The sequence below is a fragment of the Parambassis ranga genome, chromosome 8 (genome assembly GCF_900634625.1).
Source record: "Parambassis ranga chromosome 8, fParRan2.1, whole genome shotgun sequence".
Classification (NCBI taxonomy): domain Eukaryota; kingdom Metazoa; phylum Chordata; class Actinopteri; family Ambassidae; genus Parambassis; species Parambassis ranga.
The window spans coordinates 6,147,376-6,167,474 of NC_041029.1; the positions used below are offsets into that span (position 1 = coordinate 6,147,376).

The 20,099-nt window shown below is 41.1% G+C and overlaps 1 protein-coding gene across 4 annotated transcripts in view; it reads left to right on the plus strand.

Moving 5' to 3' along the window:
• Positions 1-20,099, plus strand: part of prkcab (protein kinase C, alpha, b) — a 73,289-nt gene that overhangs the window by 20,724 nt on the left and 32,466 nt on the right. For all 4 annotated transcript variants that reach the window (XM_028411507.1, XM_028411505.1, XM_028411506.1 and 1 more), the window contains exon 3: positions 3,541-3,623. In XM_028411507.1, coding sequence (XP_028267308.1) covers positions 3,541-3,623 — 83 coding nt within the window. The remainder of the gene's footprint in view (positions 1-3,540; positions 3,624-20,099) is intronic.

Genomic DNA, 20,099 nt, shown 5'->3' on the forward strand with positions numbered 1-20,099 from the left:
TGTCACTGTGTCACCTCTGCTCCTACTGCTTCACACAGCTCTCCCTCTGAGGACGAAACCATCTGGAGACAACTACACTACTTACTACTGAGTTTCCCAGTCGAATCCCAGCGCCTGAGTCATGCCACAGAGTTATTATAGTGGCATTAAAATTATTCAGTCCCTCGTTATGAGGAGAGCATGAAGAAATTTAAAGGGATAGTTTCAGGCAGTTCTCACCAAGAGAGCAAACAATGTTGATAGTTCCAGGGTCTGTAACCAAAAGTAAATGGACACCATGTGTAATTCTAACATACTTTGACCTCAAAACGTGGAAAATTTCAATGCTGCTGATTGTTTGCATTATTATTGATTATTGTGCCATTTTATGGACAAATCACTACTACTACTTTATGCTAACTACTGGCTAACACTAACCATATATCTTCCTCTGTGGCCTGCATACACACACTCACATCATGGCCTCATGGCCAGATGTGCCATCCTGGCCACCCGGCAGTAACACGACCATCTGTCATCTCGAGGGCAGATGATTACAGACTGTTTTTACCTAAAGACATAACAATACAGACTGCAATGGTCAGCTTTTGTTGCTATATAATATCAGGGGTTGGGGTCGAAGGGGTACTGTTTATACACCTCTTTCTACACAAACCTGATTCAAAATCAGGTATGTTTCTCTTTGAATGTCTCCTCAGCTCATGCTGAGAATGTACAGAGGTGTGTGTGCTGTCTTTGTGTCTTCCTTCCTGATTATAGGGCTGCATGTATCCTTCCATAATCTCCCAGAGTGGCCCTGTGCTTCAGTCTCTGGCTCCCACTTTCTTAAGATAGCTTGGAGATTTATTTGCGTATCATTGTGTGTGCATGTGCATGAAAGTCAACGCGAAGGATTATACAAAAAACACTCTCTGTCACTCTGTAAGTAAGCTTTATGACACACGCACACACACAGAGATTTATCCATTCCACTTATACACAGCTTAGTAGCCCCTCCTTCACCTCTGAACTGGGATCAGAGTCAATTGGATCTGCTCAGCTCTCCAACATACCCAAAGTGGTCTGATACCAGCACTAAGGAGGCAGGGATGGCCGAGTGGGCGTGGGGCAGAGGGTGTAAAGAGTGCTTGTGGATGGGAGGAGAGAGAAAGAACTACACAGACGCCATTACACCAGTGACTCACATATTGTAAGCAGGCTGAGGAGAGAAAAAAGCAAAACCTGATGATTGCACTCTGAATTAATCCTGCTGAGTAAAACTACGTGTCACGAAGATGAAAACATGTGCACAGTGTTTTGTACGCTCCTTTTTCATGTAAGCAAATGTTTTCTTAATTTCACTAACAGCTAAGTGGGCAGGATGTGGGATGAGAGGAATGAAAATTTGACTTCGGGGTGAGTTGGAGGTGGATAAAAAGTGCGAATGAATGTTTTGAGGTCAGCGCTAAAACACATCAGTCAGAAAATGAGATTGAACACTGTTACATGAAATGATTTCAACGCCGTGTTTCTTCTTTCACTTTTAAGAAGGGAAAGCAACTTGATTATGTATTATATGAATAATTAAAAAGATTTAAACCTTTAGAAATGTGCACATAGATGACCATAATTGTATTTTATTCATTAGATCTAAATCCTAAACAGAAAAGATAAACCAGTTCGACCCATTAACATATGTCCATCTGCTGGTGGAACTCAAAGAGCCAATAGTCCATTTAACTAGCCCTCTTGTATTTAAACAACTGTGGCTTGGATCAGTGTGCATGCTGGGAAGAAATGAATCTTCTTCTGCAGCCAAACTACCCCATATTTACACCTGTACAGAAAACCTGCTTCCATTTTTTTTATATATTATGAAAATGACAAATGGCTCACACGACATCTGTGAGCAGGGATAAATCACTGCGCGTTGCTATTTTGCTGCGCTTTTTACCCCCCTCCCTTTTCTTTCTGCTTCATTTTGTCTTTATTACTCAACGAGATGAATTCATACCGCACATTGCTCTGGCTCAGCACTACAGCAGCAGCAAGGAAATATCCATCCATGATGCACAAAACCCAAAGACAGAAAAACTCCAGAAAAAGCTGAAATAAGGCATCATTGTGCTGAAAACGGTAATGAATATTTCCTCCATCAATGTGTCTAATTAACCGAGTGGTATGATAGAGAACAACAGAACAGCCTTTTTCCATGCACAGTTGAAACCCCTGCTGTTTCTTGGACATCCAGGCTCATTTGACTCGTTTAAACAATGCCCATCAGATTGTCTGGCAAACTGTGAATAGGCTGGCTGGGTTTTAAGACAGAAAAACGACACATATACGATGGCGCAAGAGCCCGAAAGTGCACATGAACACGCAGCCAGCTTGACAATGGGAGAAGAAGACAGATTGTGTGAGAATGAGAGAGAAGAAAGAATGAGGGATTTCAAACAGTGGCAATGAAAAATACAGTTGGGAGCACAGAAAGAGAGAGTCAGCTTCTGTTCTAGCTACCACAGATGTCCACAGTTTTTGCTTTTCCCTCCAGATCTGCGGCGTTATCCAATTGCAAATGCCAGCGTCTCTGACGTTAGAGCAGCGTCAGGTGCTGAATGACACTTTGGTGCAGGCGTATCCCACTTTAGTGGGAGACAGTGATACAACTGGCACCACTCCCAACAGACTGTTGACATTTTTTTTGTGTGTGGGTTCTGGTGTGGGTGCACACAGATTTGTGTCCATATAAGGTTGATTGATAAAAATGTACATTCTCCCTCTGTTACTCCCTTCATCTCTTCAATATGGAAGTATTATTAGCAGTTATTTGTGGTGTAACTATGGCAGGCTGGGCCATGCCGTCACCACCATCTATTCTGATGAGTGCAGAAAGTGACAGAGATTACGATGGTGATCTCATGCTGTTGTGTGAAACGTATAAATGCTACCTTGTTTCCTTGGTTACCCAGAAAACGAAGTCTTGCCATTTGCGGTCTTGGAATAATCTTATTTTTTTCTTGTTGCCTGAAATGTAAACAAAAAAAGAGACAAAAATTAAACGGTGACACTATAACAAAACAGCAAGTATGAGGAAAAGATCGCATTCGAACTATGATAACAATCGATCATGTTCCCTTTCATTAGGATAATATCACACATGATAACAGCCGTTAAATGGGATGATAACAGCTGGTTGATAAATATTTATTAATGGTATATTACTGATGATAGCAATTGGATAGGATGATACCGATCATTGGATAATAGGCATTTAATGGTATAATAACACAATCGCAGTGACTGATTGTGAGTGGGTGATAACAGATATTTAATGGGATGATAACTGGTGAAGGAGAGTCATAACAAATGAAAAAAATCCAGTGCCTTAGCTGTGTGTAAGAAAATCATGCTGCTGTGTTTGTGTCTGTCTTTTTCCTTAAGAAGCACATTTAGTGGCTGAGTGCACTTTACGAGTGTGTAACATCACACGATGATGGGTCATAAGCTGTTACTGTAAAACTCTCCTCTCTCTCTCTCTCTCTCTCTCTCTCTCTCTTTCAGTGTGCTGTTTTGTGGTCCACAAGCGGTGCCATGAGTTTGTCAGCTTCTCCTGTCCTGGAGCCGACAAGGGTCCTGACACAGATGTAAGTCGATAATTTTATCAATATACATAAGTGCAACAATAAATCAGACGTGATGGATCAAGTGAGGCTAAAAACAAAACAACACACTTTGTATTAAATCACTGTTGCTGTACAAGCCTGGCATCGGCTCCAGTCAGTGTATTTTATTGGCGCTCACATCCGAAGATGATAGAGCTTCTGTTGTTTGACTTAATATTAAGAAATCAATACACTCTGAACATTTAAACCTCCTGACACTCCCCCTATTAAAAAATGTATTATAAGTGAGTATTGCAGTGTATCAGTATATTGATTTTTTTATGGACCTTTAAAAGTTCAGCACCAGCCCCTGTTTTATTCCACACCGTCATCATTCCTTGTTCTTGTGTCCGTTTCTGTGGCACAAGCGCGACCCATGTTGCCAACCCTCAGTTTCCTCTTCATGCTGGGCACAAATGTGACGCGTCCGTGGTTAGATAAGGAGCGGAGGTCCAGCGCAGCCTCTGTGACTTCTCTGTGCTTCATTTCTTCTGTACAAAAAAAAGAGCTTCTAATCAAGCTCCCGCTTCACCAAACTGTAAGAAGTGCTAATGAATTTTAAGACATCATCACCACACACCCACACAAATGAGAGTCAAATCTTTAATGACTGCATTGTCTCACACTATTGAAACCTTTTCTTTAATGCATGTATTAACTTCTGTTGCTCTGCGTTGGCTTTTCATCATCTCAGTTTATGATTTAGCAGTTATTAGTCAGTCTGCTGTCTTACACGTCTCATTGCTCATTTCATGTATTACTCCTGAGTTACTTTTTTTGACTATTCACCCGTGCATTTCCTCACTCAGCCATATTTCTCTTTTATCTCTCTTTTACTAACACACACACACACACACACCTACATTACTGGCTTCAAGTGTCCATTGTGAATTTTGGTGCAGCTGTTTTTGTGCCAATTATCTATCGACTTGCTTTGGCACAGAGTGAAATGGGAGCACTGTGGGGCCGAACCTCTTTGAATTTCAAATGATGATACAGGAACTACTCACACTCCGACATCTCTGACGCTCAATCAAAAACACTTTCTGTGCACAGTCAAGTTTCAAAGAACTGCAGACCTGACAGGAGTCATATTGCCACACACTAAAAAAACACAGGCCACGTGACTATAAGTGCGTTAACACCAAGGGTGTGTCTTTGTGATGAAAATACGCCCTTTGTGGAGACTAAAGGGTTAAAAGATGAAAAAAAAATTAACATATGCAGTTTTTTGACAGGTGAAGTGGCATGACTTTGATAGGAAAGGGGAAAAAAAGACTAACGGCACATCAAAGGCCTCCACAGCTCAATGTCACACCTAAAATATACAGCCAGCCAGGCTCACAACAATATATGAGGTTATGTTTCAAGCATGACTCACACACAAGGTGTAAATATCAATATCTAAGCACATGGCTCCAAATTACACTAATAAAAAACGTAACTAGGGCATTTCAGAAGGTGGTGGGGACATGTCTCCAGTGTCTCTCAGTGTCAGTGACACCTGTGATTCAGACATCTCAATGCATTAATGCTTAGGAGAGAAACGATCTGCTCAGTGTCCGGTCTCAGAGCGGAGTGACGATGATTCACCAACACAATCCCTCCCTCTCACCATCCCTCCATCCACACTCCTCCATCTCTGCCCCTCAGCTTCTGAATCAGTATGTGTGTGTGTGGTAGTATGATACCACACACACACTGATGGAAACACACATGTTGTCACTTTCACTCTTACACACACACACACACCCTCTGCCCCTTTTTTTTGCACTGTGGGCCGAGTGACCCTTGTGTCAGGATCTGTGTGTGAATGGCGTCATCTGGCTGTCAGACGCTTTGATCCGGCATGGAGAAGACGGAGAGATGTTTACATTAGCATTTGAGTGAAAAGTCCTCCCTCTCTCTTTCTCTCAGTGTTTTTCATTCAGCACATTAAGGCGTAGGTGGTATAAAGTGCTCTATTATCAGTCAAGGATCACTCTGGAACCAGTGAATGAAGGTGACTCATCTACACAGAAACAATACAGGTTTCACAACATGTCCATAATAGGCCCAGATCTTTGACCAGATCAAACCCCCTAAAAATGTCCTTGTTTTTCTCCTTTTTGTTGATTTTACTTGATTCCATTGACAGATTTGATTTCTCTGTCCGTTGAGATTACACTGTTAATCTCCTCCATTGTTATTAAGAGCATTTGCCTGTTTGTTGTGTCATGGATTTTATATTATTATTTTACTTTTGCTGCACATTGTTCATATATTCATGGAAAAGGAACATAAATAAATGAAATAAATAAATGAATTAGATATATAAAGACTTAAAATGGCTCCAAAAATGTCTGTTTTTGGTAGATTAAAACTGCTTAAATTGAAGTCACTAAAATAATTATTTATAATATTGTAATATAATTATAATCCTAATCTTTTTCAAATGTTAATTTAATAAGTCATAATTACCCGTTTTTTTTAAACATTTTTTAAAATCAGAATCAAAATTTTCCTCTATTATTTTGTCTCTATTCCAGAATGTTTTTTATTATACAGTCTATAAAATACACTAACAACGATCCTTTAATACCAAACATTTAAAGATAAAAGAGGGTCAGTCTTCAGAAACAGTATCGCTCACATGTGAAAGCCTCTCCTCCCGGCTGTGGTGTCCTGCCAAGCTGTAGCTGCCAGATATTTGAATTCTCAAGCTGTTTTTTTCCTGGTATAAACTTACAGTGCGGTGTGCTATACAGTCTGAGGAGCTGTAGCTTATTCAGCCACTCACTGTAATATATACAGCTCATTGTTCTGTTCAATCTGCACTGATGTAATTTAACTGTGACCATCGAGGTCACATTGCTCTAGGTGAGACTCTTACAAGCTCCTCATTAAGCATCTATGTACTGTCAGATAGTCCCTCCACACTCAGTTCGCCATTACAGCAGTCATCAGTGCTCAGACCTGTTGACACTCTGACTCTACTGCAACCTACACTGTTGGCATGACAAGCACAGTGAGAGGCATCATTAGCCTCTGAAAATGGGGATATCTCTGAGAAACGGAGAGGAGAGTGAGGATTTACAAGATTAAAAAACGACACATTTTCTCACACAAATCCAAAGTATGCTGCTATAAATAACTTATAATCTGTAATTCAGATGCAGATCGTCACTGAGATCACTGGAGGCCCGGCTCAGGTTTACTTCTCACAAAACTGAATTTTAACTTCTTTTGGATGAGCAGTGTGTTTGTCACTGTGTGTGTGTGTGTCAGGATTTGTGCATGTGTGTGGGTGACTTCAGCTAATTAATCAGCAGCACATATGGCTGTGTGGTGCTGAGAGGACAGTTGCCACAGTGAAAGTGGGAGAGTTACAAAGGCTTGGACCCATTTTCACAAACACCTGCATGAGTGGTCATTCCTCTGCTGCTCCGTCACTGAACATTACATTACATCTTCTTTATGGTATGATTGGGAGCATGCAGTCACTCACCATGTACCAGAATCCACATAGACAAACTTACCGAAAGGCAAGATGGCTGTCATCTGCTTACTGTCTACCTGTATAGAAAGGAGTGAGAAAGAGAGAGCACGACAATGATGAAAAGGGCTGAGTCTCTGGATCACTGACACATTGACAGTTGGTGAGCTGAAACATGGCAAACCCCTTGTTCCTTCCCTCTCCTCCCTCTGCTGCCTGCTTCTTGTTTTTGTACACTGAAATGCTGCAGACGCTGTCCTGATACAGTTCTGAGGACATTTGTCCCTCTTACTCCCTTCATGTGTTCGACTGCCTTTTTAATATTCACGTCCCTTTTTCTACATGCAGGCTTTAGCGATGTGGCAGCATTAGCATCGCCTGACATAATATACCCTAGCCTACATTTCAGTTTTAGTTCCGACCTGCAGAAACAGCTGTGTGAGCATGCTAAACACTCCGGCTACAGAGCATAGCTTACACAATGTCAAATCTCTGCACACGTTAATGCCGAAGCGCACACAGAGCACAGATTACAGCTTAGAGTGGCTCGAGCTCTGTGCACCAACACGTGTCGCAGAGACAGTGAATTAACTTGCCATCACCTCTGTTCAATATGTAAGTGAGCGAGGTCAATTAAAAGACACATGTCTATCTGGGGGTCATTAACCACAGAGGGACAGATCGGCTCTTTGGATTATGTTTTGATTATGCAAGGCCACTACACACTGAGGCTGCTTTGCGGTCAAAACTCACAATCTGTCTGACTGTTAAGTAGTAAGCAACATTACTTTAGGCTGACCAGATGTCACAGACTGACAGCCTACGGTAATTCCACACAGATTGCTCTGATAGAGTGGACCAATGTGCAGATACTTCTTTAAAATGCCATTAATGGATTGCTCAGAAGTCAGTCAGACATTTTTTTTAAAAGGAAATATCTCCTATTTTGGAGTTGTCTCACCACTATAATGGAACTAGATGGTACTTCTATGTAGGAACTACTTTCTACCAAGCTTCACCCAGCAATTGTGTCACTGCACAGAAGGCAGCTGGCACAAAACTTTAGTGTAGGAATAAAAAGTTTAGTGCATTTTGTTTAGATTGGATTTGTTGTGCATGAAAAATCATACTGTTGTGTAATTATCAGAAATCAATAAGCTTGAAAATCTCAGATGCCTGAACAGCTGGAAAATGTGAGTGATTATATAAGCTGCTGATTTAATTACAGATATCAAATGGCAATCTGCAACTATTGGTTGCATGCCTGGTTACATAATGGTGAATGTTAGCTAGTTAATTTTGGGGAATTTGAGAGTACTGTGTGTGAATCATAGTAGAGTTTTATATGGTTTTTAAACAACAGAAAATACTGGGAGGTGGCGGTTTCACTAGGAAGTTATTTATGGCTCCTTAACACTGCATGGCTTTCTGGGAAAATACCATGTAAACAAATGCCTGCTGTGCCAAAACTGCAGTGGAAAACTCATCTTCTATATTTTGTTATCGTTATCCATGCCATGTTTACACCTCTTCACTTGGTGCCAGACGGTCTCTTTTTAGTGCTGTTGATAGGGTGTGCAAATGAAAACATAACACATCCCCTAAATGCTGCACACATAAATGTTTTGAGTGTGACAGGCACCGTTTTGCATGACCATCCCCGAGGCTGAGGGAAGCACGTGAGGCACACACTCGGCTTCTCCTCCTCTCCTCCTCCATGCCCTCATTATCCGTCATCCAGTTCGTGACTACAGAAATGACCACCTAACCAAAAACACTCTCACTGGGGTGCCGCGTAGCAGCACAGCCACCAGCTGACTTCTGCAAATGCCTCCCTCTATTACAGCGGCACCGGCCGCTGCACAGCGGTGGGTGGGACACAGTTTTAAAAGGTTTAAAGCCGGTGGGCCAATAAAGAAGCAATTTGCCTCACACAGCTGGCACTTTTGTTGTCTGCACTGCAACACATGTAGTGGGCGAAAATCTGAAAAACTTACAGCAAAGATGATTCATCTGATGACTTCTAATTATTCCACTGCTAATTGTTGGAAAGTGGTGCTGATTCCTTTAATGAGACTTTTCTTTGTGTATGCAGTTGCATGTTATGGCAACACATTTACTGAACATCCTTGTTAAGCTATTTTGTTTACTAGAGAAAACTCAACAGGGAACGTTTTATTTTGACAGCTTCATTACAAAACTGTTAAGGGGAGAATTTGTCTTGTTTAATTGCTAAATCAGGAAGTTGTGTGTGAGATGTCACAGAGTAACCATTAGCTATATTTCTTCTCTTAAGATAAAAACAGCAGCAGGAAACATAAGCGGTGTCCTCAACCCTCTTCTGTGTGCTTCACTGAAGAAAACATGTTAATATGTAATATTTATGTGGGTTCACATCTACTGTATTTGTTGCGCACAGCATGTGTGATGAGCGCAGCTTCCTTTCACTTATTAACAGTGCACCTCATTAAAATCTACTTGCAGGCTGACAATGATAGACACCTTCTGCCTAAATAAACCCCAAAGACCCGGAGAGGAAAGGTGGAAAAAGTAATTATGAAGATTGAGAAGATTTACTGGAGAGTATCAGCTAACAGTCGGGATAGTGCTAATAAAGTTAAAAACTTCTAATAAATTATGAGTGTGAGCAAACATCCTCCAGAGTGTAACCAATACATTTGCTATGGAGTGTAATTAAAACTTGGAAGATCTTTGGAAGATAAACACAAATGCTCTATCAGCACAAATCTTGCTCATTAGTATGCCAATTATGTCCAACTTCCTTGTAAAATGTTGGTTAATTGAAGTAGGTCATGCATGCATAAGAATTCATTTTCTCTTTTTTAATATGAGGAAATTGAAAAGTGCTAATACGTGCTCGTGCTGACATTTTCAGAGGGGAGCGAAGTTTAAAGACTTGCAGCAAAAGAGATTCACGAGCAAGTATTAAAAAAGGGAACTGTAATATCAAGAAAAAGGCAGGCTGGGAGTATATATATATACAGCATTGGTAATTGCAAGTCATCTCCTGGGGCTGAATTAGACGCTTGGCTAGCTCACTGTGATCAGTTCATCATGAAATAATGCAAACAAGTAGAAGATAAACTATTGTTTAGAAGACAGCTAATTAATAAAGACTGTCTGCAGATCACTAACCTGCCACAGATATATCACCATTATTTTATAATATTCAGGGCTCTAGACTAACTTTTTGCACTGGTTGCACTGGTGCGCCTAACTTTTTTTCTTAGGTGCACCGGCACAAAATTTAGGTGCACCGCATCACGCCAATAAAGCAGAAACAAAATGCACATTTCAGGGTGGCCTTTTATTGTGGGCAGTTTGAGGTACACCTGTGCACTAATCATGATGTCAGATCAGCATCTTGATGTGGCACACCTGTGAGGTGGGATGGATTATCTCAGCAAAGCAGAAGTGCTCACTATCACACATTTAGACAGATTATGAACAATGTTTGAGAGGAATGGTAATATTGTGTATCTGGAATGAAGTTTAGATCTTCAAGTCCATCTCATGAAACATGGGAGCAAAAACAAAAGTGTTGCGTTTATATTTTTGTTGAGTGTATATTTAGTTTTCTTCAACACGTTTCTAATGCAGCTACAGTATCTCTTCTCTCATCTTCCTCACCTCTCTTCCTCAGTTTCTCCTGTGTCTCCTCTCTTTCTAAAGCTGAGCTCCAGCTGACAGACTTTTCATTCTGTCTGTTACAGTTTCAGCTGTATGCAGATATCATATTGGCAGACAATGCTCCACTATAGCAGGATAATAACAATACTTTTTAAATGGGCGTTCATCATGTAACCATGTACTATAACTCCTTAAAACCAGCTGACTGCTGTCAGTCAGAGTGAATCAGCCTTCATGGATGAAACCACGCATGTCAGATAACACTGTCCGTCAGACCTGTTGTTCAGTCTAACGCTACGAGCACGTCTCGCCCCCTCCCTGAACATTACCGGCTCGTTATCATCGCTCATTCAGGTCAACAGCAAATTAGCAAAACCTGCATAGTAGCAACAAATCCTGCTCCTCCGCTGCACGTTCACCTGAACTGCGGTTTCTGCTGTTCTGCAGCGAAACGTCTGTCTGCGCCGCAGGGAGAGGGCCGTATGAGTTCTGCACACACATTTAAAAATTAAAAAAAGAACATTTAAAACATTTTTAAAAAATCCGAGCCGAAACGAACTTTGTTCGTGTTCTCGTCACCTCGGGTAACAGATCTCTCTGTTCTGGAGTATGGAACAAGCTTTAAGACTTTTAAGAGTCACGAAGAATGTATCTCCCTCTAACAGCTGGTCGCGCCGGTGCGACCTCTGATATTTTTTGGTTGCACCATTGAGAAATTGGTGCACTCTAGAGCCCTGATATTTATGAGTAATTTAGTGAATCATAGCTCTGCAGCGCACGGAGGTTACGCAAAGACAGGACAGCATACTTAGAAAGAGTAATTCTACAGTGCTGTCACTTCTCCTTGCATGAACCCAGAGGAAAGAAAAATAGAGCAAAGAGGGAAGTCTGGGAGCAGAAAGGCTTTCTGCCTGCAGGAAGATGGAGCAGAGAAGGGGGGAGATGCAACAGAGGAAAGGGATGAGGAGGATAATGTGGTTTGTAGTATGTTGTGTCAGAAGGACACTCCCTGCCGGGCTATGATGAACAAGAAGAGAAAGGCGTGCATCTATTTAAATCTATGTATACACAGACATGCCGACACAGGACTGGATGATGATGATGATATTGACGTGTATCTGTACAGTCCATGATCACACTTGTATATGCCTACTTGTGCCCGTGTGCCTTTCATCGTCTGTGCCAGTGTTGGGGTGTTCCTCCTGCTGGGCCGTATGGTGTGTGTGTGTGGGCGACCTGCCATTCTGTTTGCCAACTGCATCTGCTCTCTCAATTCTTGCGTTTTCAGGATAATTTGCCCCTTCTGAACATTATTTCAGTCCGTCTTCTTTTTCTCTGGAACAGAGTCTGACAACAAAACGACGTCTTAATAGCTCATGTCAAATGTGTTTAATTGTATTTTGACACAGTTAGCAATTACACAAATTGTTAAACTCGTGTATTTCCTCAGACTTGAATACATCCAAATATTTTTGTAGTGTTCATGTCCAGCTAAGGAAGAACATGATCTCCCCAGTTTTAACCGGGCTTCACTGGCTCTCGGCATCTTTTAGGATTGATTTTAAAGTTTGTTTTCTTGTTTATAAAGCTCTAAATGGATTGGCAACAGATTACACAGCCGCATCTTTGTTGTTTTATCATCCCTCATGGACTCTTAGCTTCTCTGGTGTTTGTTTTTTGAACATAAACCATTCAAACAAATGAGTAAATAAGCAGTTCAGCTTTTATTAATTCTGCAACAAGATTATGGAATTGTCTAAGAAAAGATAAGTTCAATGCACAGTTTTAAACCGCAACAAAAATGTATTTATGTAAGCATTTTATATTTATTATTAAAGTTACTGTATTTTATTCTTTTATCTTCTTATTCTTCCTCTTGAATGTTTGGTTTAACTATACATGCACTTCCCTCCATGTCTTTTGTTTGCATACAGCTACACCTTGTCAATGAAAAGTTATTGTTACGATTATGATGGATGGAAAACATGCATTATTGTCGGAAAGCATGTCAGATCCTCCAGACTGGAGTCAATTCAATATTTAATAGTGAATATTTAGTGAACTGGATGCGATTTTTTCACAGTTATCAGAACCACACCCATAGCAACGGTCTGTTATACACAGCAATGATCTGCAGAAATAACAGACCACAGAATACTACTGCTTTTGCCATTGAGGTAATAAAATTGATTGTACTACTTTATTACATTATATATGATGAAAAAGTGTGGCTTCTAATGTAACAATAAAACTTGCAAACACATTATTATGGCACTACATTAACTTCTTTGAACCAATCCCTAGTATCTCTATTGTTTTTGAGGTATACCTCTCAGTCAGGCATATTCACAGTCATGCACCAACACACACGCACACACACATATCGCTGCCCCAGAAACGTCAGTCTGATCTGATGCTTGTGGTTGCAATGTTACTGAAGAGAGGAGTTGCTCAGAAAGGTGGACTGTCGAGGACTTTAGCATCCCTGACATGTTGATGTCTCTTGGCTTGACGTGCTGTATTATTGTGACCCAATGTACTCTTCACACTAACCTTGTTTGATCTCTTTTAAGTTGAACTTTCTCAGTTTACCTCCAGAGCTTGAGTTATTTCGTCAGATTACACTTTTGTAAAGTGGCAGACTTTGACTTTAATAAATAATTTATTGTTTGACTTTCCGTGATGCCGCATGTTCCGATTACATCTACGGCCCTTGCCAGTCTGCGCTCCTTCCTGTGTCCACTAATGTGAATGAAAGGTGTTGAGTTGCGCGATCCTTATCCTTATCCCACTCAGACGACAACAGGATCGTCTGCGTGCTTCAATTCTGAGATGCATATTTTGTCTTTAATGATTCCAGACACACAAGCATTCGCCTGTAGATATAATTGCTGAATGAATGGAAGCTTATTTAGTGCAGACAGACTAATGACGGAGGCAGATCCTGCTCCCCGCTGAGGTGAAGTGTAGAAGATGAATAGTCATAAAACCTGCACTCTCAGCAGGTGGAAGACTCAGGGAGTGGCCTGTTGGGAAGTGTTTCAGATAAGGAAGTGAACCACAGGGCCTAACTTGATTTAATAACTTAATGACTGTGCGTGAACAACACCTCACTGCTCAAATGGTTTTGTGCATTCAGTGATTAATGTGCACAACAATGCCTCAGTGTGAGGAGATTATACTAAGACAGAGAGACTTAGTGTTGTTGTACATTCAGTTCCCATTCAAATGTCACTGTGATGGCTCTGTCTCCTGCTCTTTGGCATTTAATAAATCCCAAAGTTCATTTTGTCACCCAACTCTAATAATCTACAAGATTAGGTCTGGATTAAGGTTTGATTTTCTCATAATGAAAACAGACTGAGCTTGTTGGAAAGCTTCTGTAACACCACAGGAGTCCTGATGACCCCCCCCCCCCTTCTTTTCCTGCAGGTTCTGCAGTTCGCTTGTATTGTCGTTCCGTCATCACAAATGGAATAGCAAAGACTGACCAGGGACACAAGAGTTGCTTTGCTGTTAGAAATGCAGTTCCCGAGTATAGAAGGCGCACACACAGCTTCGCACAGTGCAGGCGTGTCCTGTCTTAATCGCTCTCTCTCTGCCTCCAGCCTGTGTGAAAAGTATTTGGTCAGCAAGAGCAAACACTTCTGTGTTTCTGTTTTCTCATCTACACAGAGTAGCCTCCCATCCACCAAACCAAAGAGTAGGGATGCATAATATTATCAGCAAGGTACCTAATCACTTTTTAATGCCTAACCTTAACCAGCAGTTAAGCAGTGGTCAAATGTACCACAGTTAAAAACTAAACTCAACCACAGGTGAAAACAAAACTTGACAATAAGAAAAAACAAATCAGTTTGTGGTGTTGGGGGGGGCTCGAACCTTGGACTCAAGTCAGTCAAAGTCTGCTGTGTTGCCTTCTTACTCGGACATTTGTGACTGTAATTGCACCGTTCTATTAGCATAACCATAATATAATGTCAGGCAATATGTCCATATGTTCTGTTAGCATAAACGCAACCATGTGTCATATTTGGAGAGTGTATAATGGACCAAATGTGGCCTTTTCTGTGAGGACAGGTTGTCTGCTACCATTGTTGCCATCTCCTCTGCATTTACATTCCTTGAACACTTACTACAGTAAAGGTTTGATGTTATTAGAAAATTGTAATAAAGCATTTCCACACATTAGGCAGAAACTCTGATATGTTGTATCAGGCTAGCACCTTAACAAGTTAAAGACTCCAAACAAACATTTTCTGTGGAAAAGTGCTCCGATAATAGTTTGCAGGCTAGATAGCTCATTAGCTGTTCAGTGGTGGCACATTAAAAAAGATGTAAATGCTTTTGTGGATCTTATTCTTCAAAATTACTGCTACACACTGTCAGCTCTTTGTTTACTTTTTATTCCCTGTCCTATGGCTGTCAAACGCAGGCAATTAAGTGATAATCATGTTCACAATACTTCGCTAAAGACAAATGAATTGTTTTTTCCATTTTAATAAGAAACTAATAACACCTGCCTTCATTGAAAATATTTAGTACTTCTTTACTTTGTAAATTAGATGTTTGTGTACAAACTGCTTGTTTGTTCAACCTTCACCTTTAAGTGTAATAGAAGCCTAACTTGTGAAACTATAAATACAGTGTTGTGTGGCACCTCAGAATAATCAAGTAAGGCAATTGAATTTATCAGATAATGAATAATTTATACACCTACTGTATATCAGGTATGCGTGCGTACCGCCTCTGTGTGTGTGTGTGTAATTGCAGACAGGCTGGTAAACAGTGCGCGCTTGCAGGCAGACGGCAGCCAGGGAGCTGACCTATTCCTTAGACTGGAGGCGGAGGCAGCTCAGTGTTTAATGTCACCACCAGGGAGGGACCACAGGAGACATGGGGAGGCAGGGAGGGGTAGGTGGTGATGGTGTCACAGGTTTTTTTTTTTTTTGCTACATTTCAGTCCAAAAATACTTGTTCCTTTCTGCCATCAGTGATGATATTCCAAACTGGCTTAAAAGGTGTCACGTACCAGCTATGCTCCTGTGAAAGTGAGTCACAATCTGTTGACTTGTTTACTGTTATTGATGCATCATTCACCTCGATGACTCTTCACAGCATGTCCACATTTTTTTTTTTTTTACAACGGAATAGATGCTGAGAGATCTTAAATTATCTTACAACAAAGTGTGATACTTCACTAAAACTGCAGTGTCAAGTTCAGCTAAAAACAGAAATTCTGGGGAGTCTATTTTAAGCACAGTGTGAAGGCAGTTTTGTTTACATTTGTTTCTCTCTGCTGCTGCATGCAATCTGCTAACAACAACCATTGTAGGATATGTCTAAAACATCCTCTCTCGAGCTCTTGACACCTAGACTGATGCAAAGGTCTTCTGAAATATATCTGGGTATATAGCTATATAGCTATAGCTAAGACGTCATAGCATAACAAGTGAGCATGTTTACAATTTTGGAAAGGTCACAGATATGACTATTGCGCCATCTTGTAACACGCACAGGGACAAGTGCATGCATTAGTAACAACAAAGATACCTTCTAAATGAAGGACTCCGTCAATTTTGAAGGTTCACTTCTTGCCATATAGGAACATGAAGATTACTCATGAGTTCCCAGATAACCACAACAATAAGTAAATGTAACCCATCATCGCATCTCAGTCCTTGTGCACGATGTACAGCGTCAAACTACTTCTGCCTTAGTCTTTGTTCAGTATTTTACTGGGGGGGAAAAAAGCTGTTGTCTGAGATAAATCTGTAGCTGAATCAATCAGTTTTCTTCACGAGGCGCCAGGGGTGAGACAGCATGCTGAGGTCTCTGTCTGCCTCAGTTTCTCTAACAAAGCCACAGTGGTTTGTGCTGCTCCACTGGGGATGTCACCTCACAGGTCTGTCTTCCCCTCCTGTCCTCACGTCCTGCCTCATCAAGCACTTGAAGATTACGTAATGCTCTCTTTCAGAGAAAAATGTCTCAAGGCCTTTGGTCTCCTGGGTATATTTAGGTATTTAGGGGTATGTGAGTTCATGTGTGCATTCATGTGCGTGTGTACACCACTGTGTGTGCTTTAATTCTCTGCAGCGTGTGCACCATCGGTATTTTGCTGGAGGATATTTGGGCACTGGGTGGGGAGGGGATGTATGACTCAAGACTGTGTCCCCAGAGAACAGACACAATCAACGTCCTACTTTATAATCTCAGGTAGAGCAAGTTGCCACATCTGCCATACGCACACTTACTGACTTGCACCATTTTACAGAAGGAAATAACTGAGATGCTCACATTTGCTCTCATGTTCTCTTGTGCTCCTTTTTCTTATTAGAAATTATCTGGCTTATGCTGTGCTGCAAAATGTGTGAACAGATAGGGAGGTACTCCATGAAGATGAAACAGGCCCGGGCACATGTCTATTTCTCTTTCTTCCTGTCTCATGATAATTTCCTGGTTCTCTCTTAGAAGAATGGTGCACACACACACACACACACCTCTCTCTGGCTCTCTCTCTCACACACACGCACATTTTTACATTTCATTTCACGTTTTTTGTAGCAAAAGATAAAAATGCCTGATGCTAAGAAATCCATTCCCCAGGACCTGTGTTGCCAGATTCTGATATGTGCACTGTTGTCAATAGAGACTTCCTGTGTAAAACAAAACTTTTGGTTTACACTCATTGTTTACTTTCACTGTGTTATTTGCGCTATCATCTGTTGCTTCCAATTGCTGTAAAGCACAATAGCGATAGATAATGATAGCAGGATAACACTACAATGTTTAGTCAAATGGTTGCCATGGTAACAAGTCCTGCCAGATCATAATTTTGTGATCAGTTTAGTTGTTCCCTTTTTTTCTTTATTTACCGTCTTGTCATGTCTTGACTATTTGTGAGTTTGGTTATGTTTAGGCATCAAAATAACTTGGTTATCAGGCTAACATTCTTCCATTTGCAACAAGCTTCTCCACCATTAATCTTGGCTAACCTGGTGACAAGAGCTCTTCTAATTGACACTTGCAGTTTACTCGCTCAAAAGTCAGGATCATTGACATTAAAAACTATGGACAGAGCTTCCGTGACTGAAAAGCCAGTGAAACCCATGAGATGCCAATTGTACAGAAATACATCACCAAAACTCAGCTGAATATTATATAATAATATTTTGGCTTATCAGTGCAAGTGATCCATTAATGTTCACTCACACTGTCATTTTCCCCTCCTTCTGTCTCCCTCTCTCTATTACTCTGTTGGTTGCCACCTTCCTCTGCCTGTCTCTTGGTGTGAACATGCTGATGCAGGCCTTACACCCCATAGTGCTCCCATCTCCCGCGGCGACAACAGGAGGGACGGCCCTTCCTAACGATTACTGCGGGTGACTCATCTCACACCAACACAGGAAGAGGAGGAGGATAAATAGGAGGCAAAAAACTCCCGCTTGAGTTGTCACTTTTTGATAATTAAAATACCGAGCTGTTGGGAATGCTTCTCAAACACACACACACACACCAGGCAAGTCAGGAGTGGGAGGACATCAATGGGACACCTTACACTACACATAATTTTAACTGCATGCCCCCTACTTTCTCATTTATCTTTTGTCAAACCTTTTTTTCACTTTGTCTGTTCTCTTTTAGGCTCATTACTTCTTGTCTGGCATTACAGCACATCTCTACTCTCTGCTTGTTTTACCTTCCTTTTTGTCTCTCTCTCTCTCTCTCTCTCTCTCTCTGTCTCCCACCACATCACCACCCTCCTCCTCCCTCTGTCGCTGTAAGCACAGAAGCCCTGTGGCCTCATTAAGCTGTCACTGATCCCTCCTGCCGTGGCCGAGCCCATTGGATCATTAGTCAGCCCTGTCTGAGATGCCCAGCCTGACAATAATAGATCAGCCCAAACTCCCAAACCTCTAATATTCTCTAAACAACATGATCGCGATCAAGCCCGCGCAACCCCGACCTTAACAAACGATGAATAGATCCGACCACTGCCTGTTAAGAAGTGATGTGTGAAATATTAATGTGTTCACACAAAGTCTGTGTAATTGGATATTTGTGTCATGAGTGGGTTGATAATGTGTTGTGTGTGAGGAGATTAGCATCGCTGCTACATTTGTATATGTTTTATCATTTAAATTTCAACACAGGTTATCACCTTATGCATTTCATTGGAGCAATGAAGCCTGTCAATCAAGACTCTGAACATATGAGATGAGATGAGATGAGATGAGATGATCAACACATAATCAATTGGATTAGTTTGAATAATGCAACATGGGAGAAAATAATAGATTTTTATATTAAAATTTAGCTGCCTAGATCTCATACACTGTAGAAGCATCAGTGATTTGTCTATGGTGTAATATTTCAAATCTAACATGCAGTGCATTTCATAGCAATTTAGTCCCTCTACTGGGTCATGGAGGGCTGCTGCATGCATTTATTTGATTAACCATGGCCCTTATGGCCATTTCCTCCATAACTTGATTAATCACATGTTCTGTAAAACATTAGACTGTGAGTATAAAGCCTCTCACGTGGCAGTCTCATTTCCAAACTCAACAACCTCCAAGCTAGTGTTGCAGACTTTGGTAAAGTGTAGCCAGGGTAAATATATTTTGTTTGTCTTTTTTTAGTAATTACAGTCATCTTTTTTAATGTTTATTTAAATGTACATTATTTCTGTGATCTATAAGGCCATAGGTCAGAGGTTTATCTCATGTAAGACCTACACATCTCATATCATCAGTGATATGTCCCCCTGTCTAATCAGGAGAGTATAGTACATATGGATAAGCCAACTGAGGATGTTCCCATATCGCTAACACCTCACGGATTAGCAGCCCACTGATGAGCCAGCTGTTGATCTTTTGGCATAACTCTTCAGATGATCTGAAAGCTCTTGGTCAACAAGTAATTTGAAGGCTGGATGTGGCTCAGGCTGAGAGTGGGAGAGTTGGGAGAAAAAGCTGCCAGATCAGCATTTGTACCGAGGAGAGACAAAGAGACGGAGAGCAGCTGTGTTGCTTATGTAATTGCGGAGACATAAATAGTGAGGGACACGCATTTTTTTTTGTACACATGCACAGCACATTGGTAATAGTCAGCTTTTTGGATGCTGGACAGAAACATCAGTAGGCCGAAGTGGCATCTCTGCCAGCTAGAGGACATCTGACATAATCCAAGCTGAAACACGCATGCAAGATGGACACACACACAGCCTGAATGTCACAGTTGAGGACACACGAACATCACAGTACAAACCAGCAGGACAAACAACAACAAACAACACCATATTCTCATTTTGTGAAACAATATATTTATAT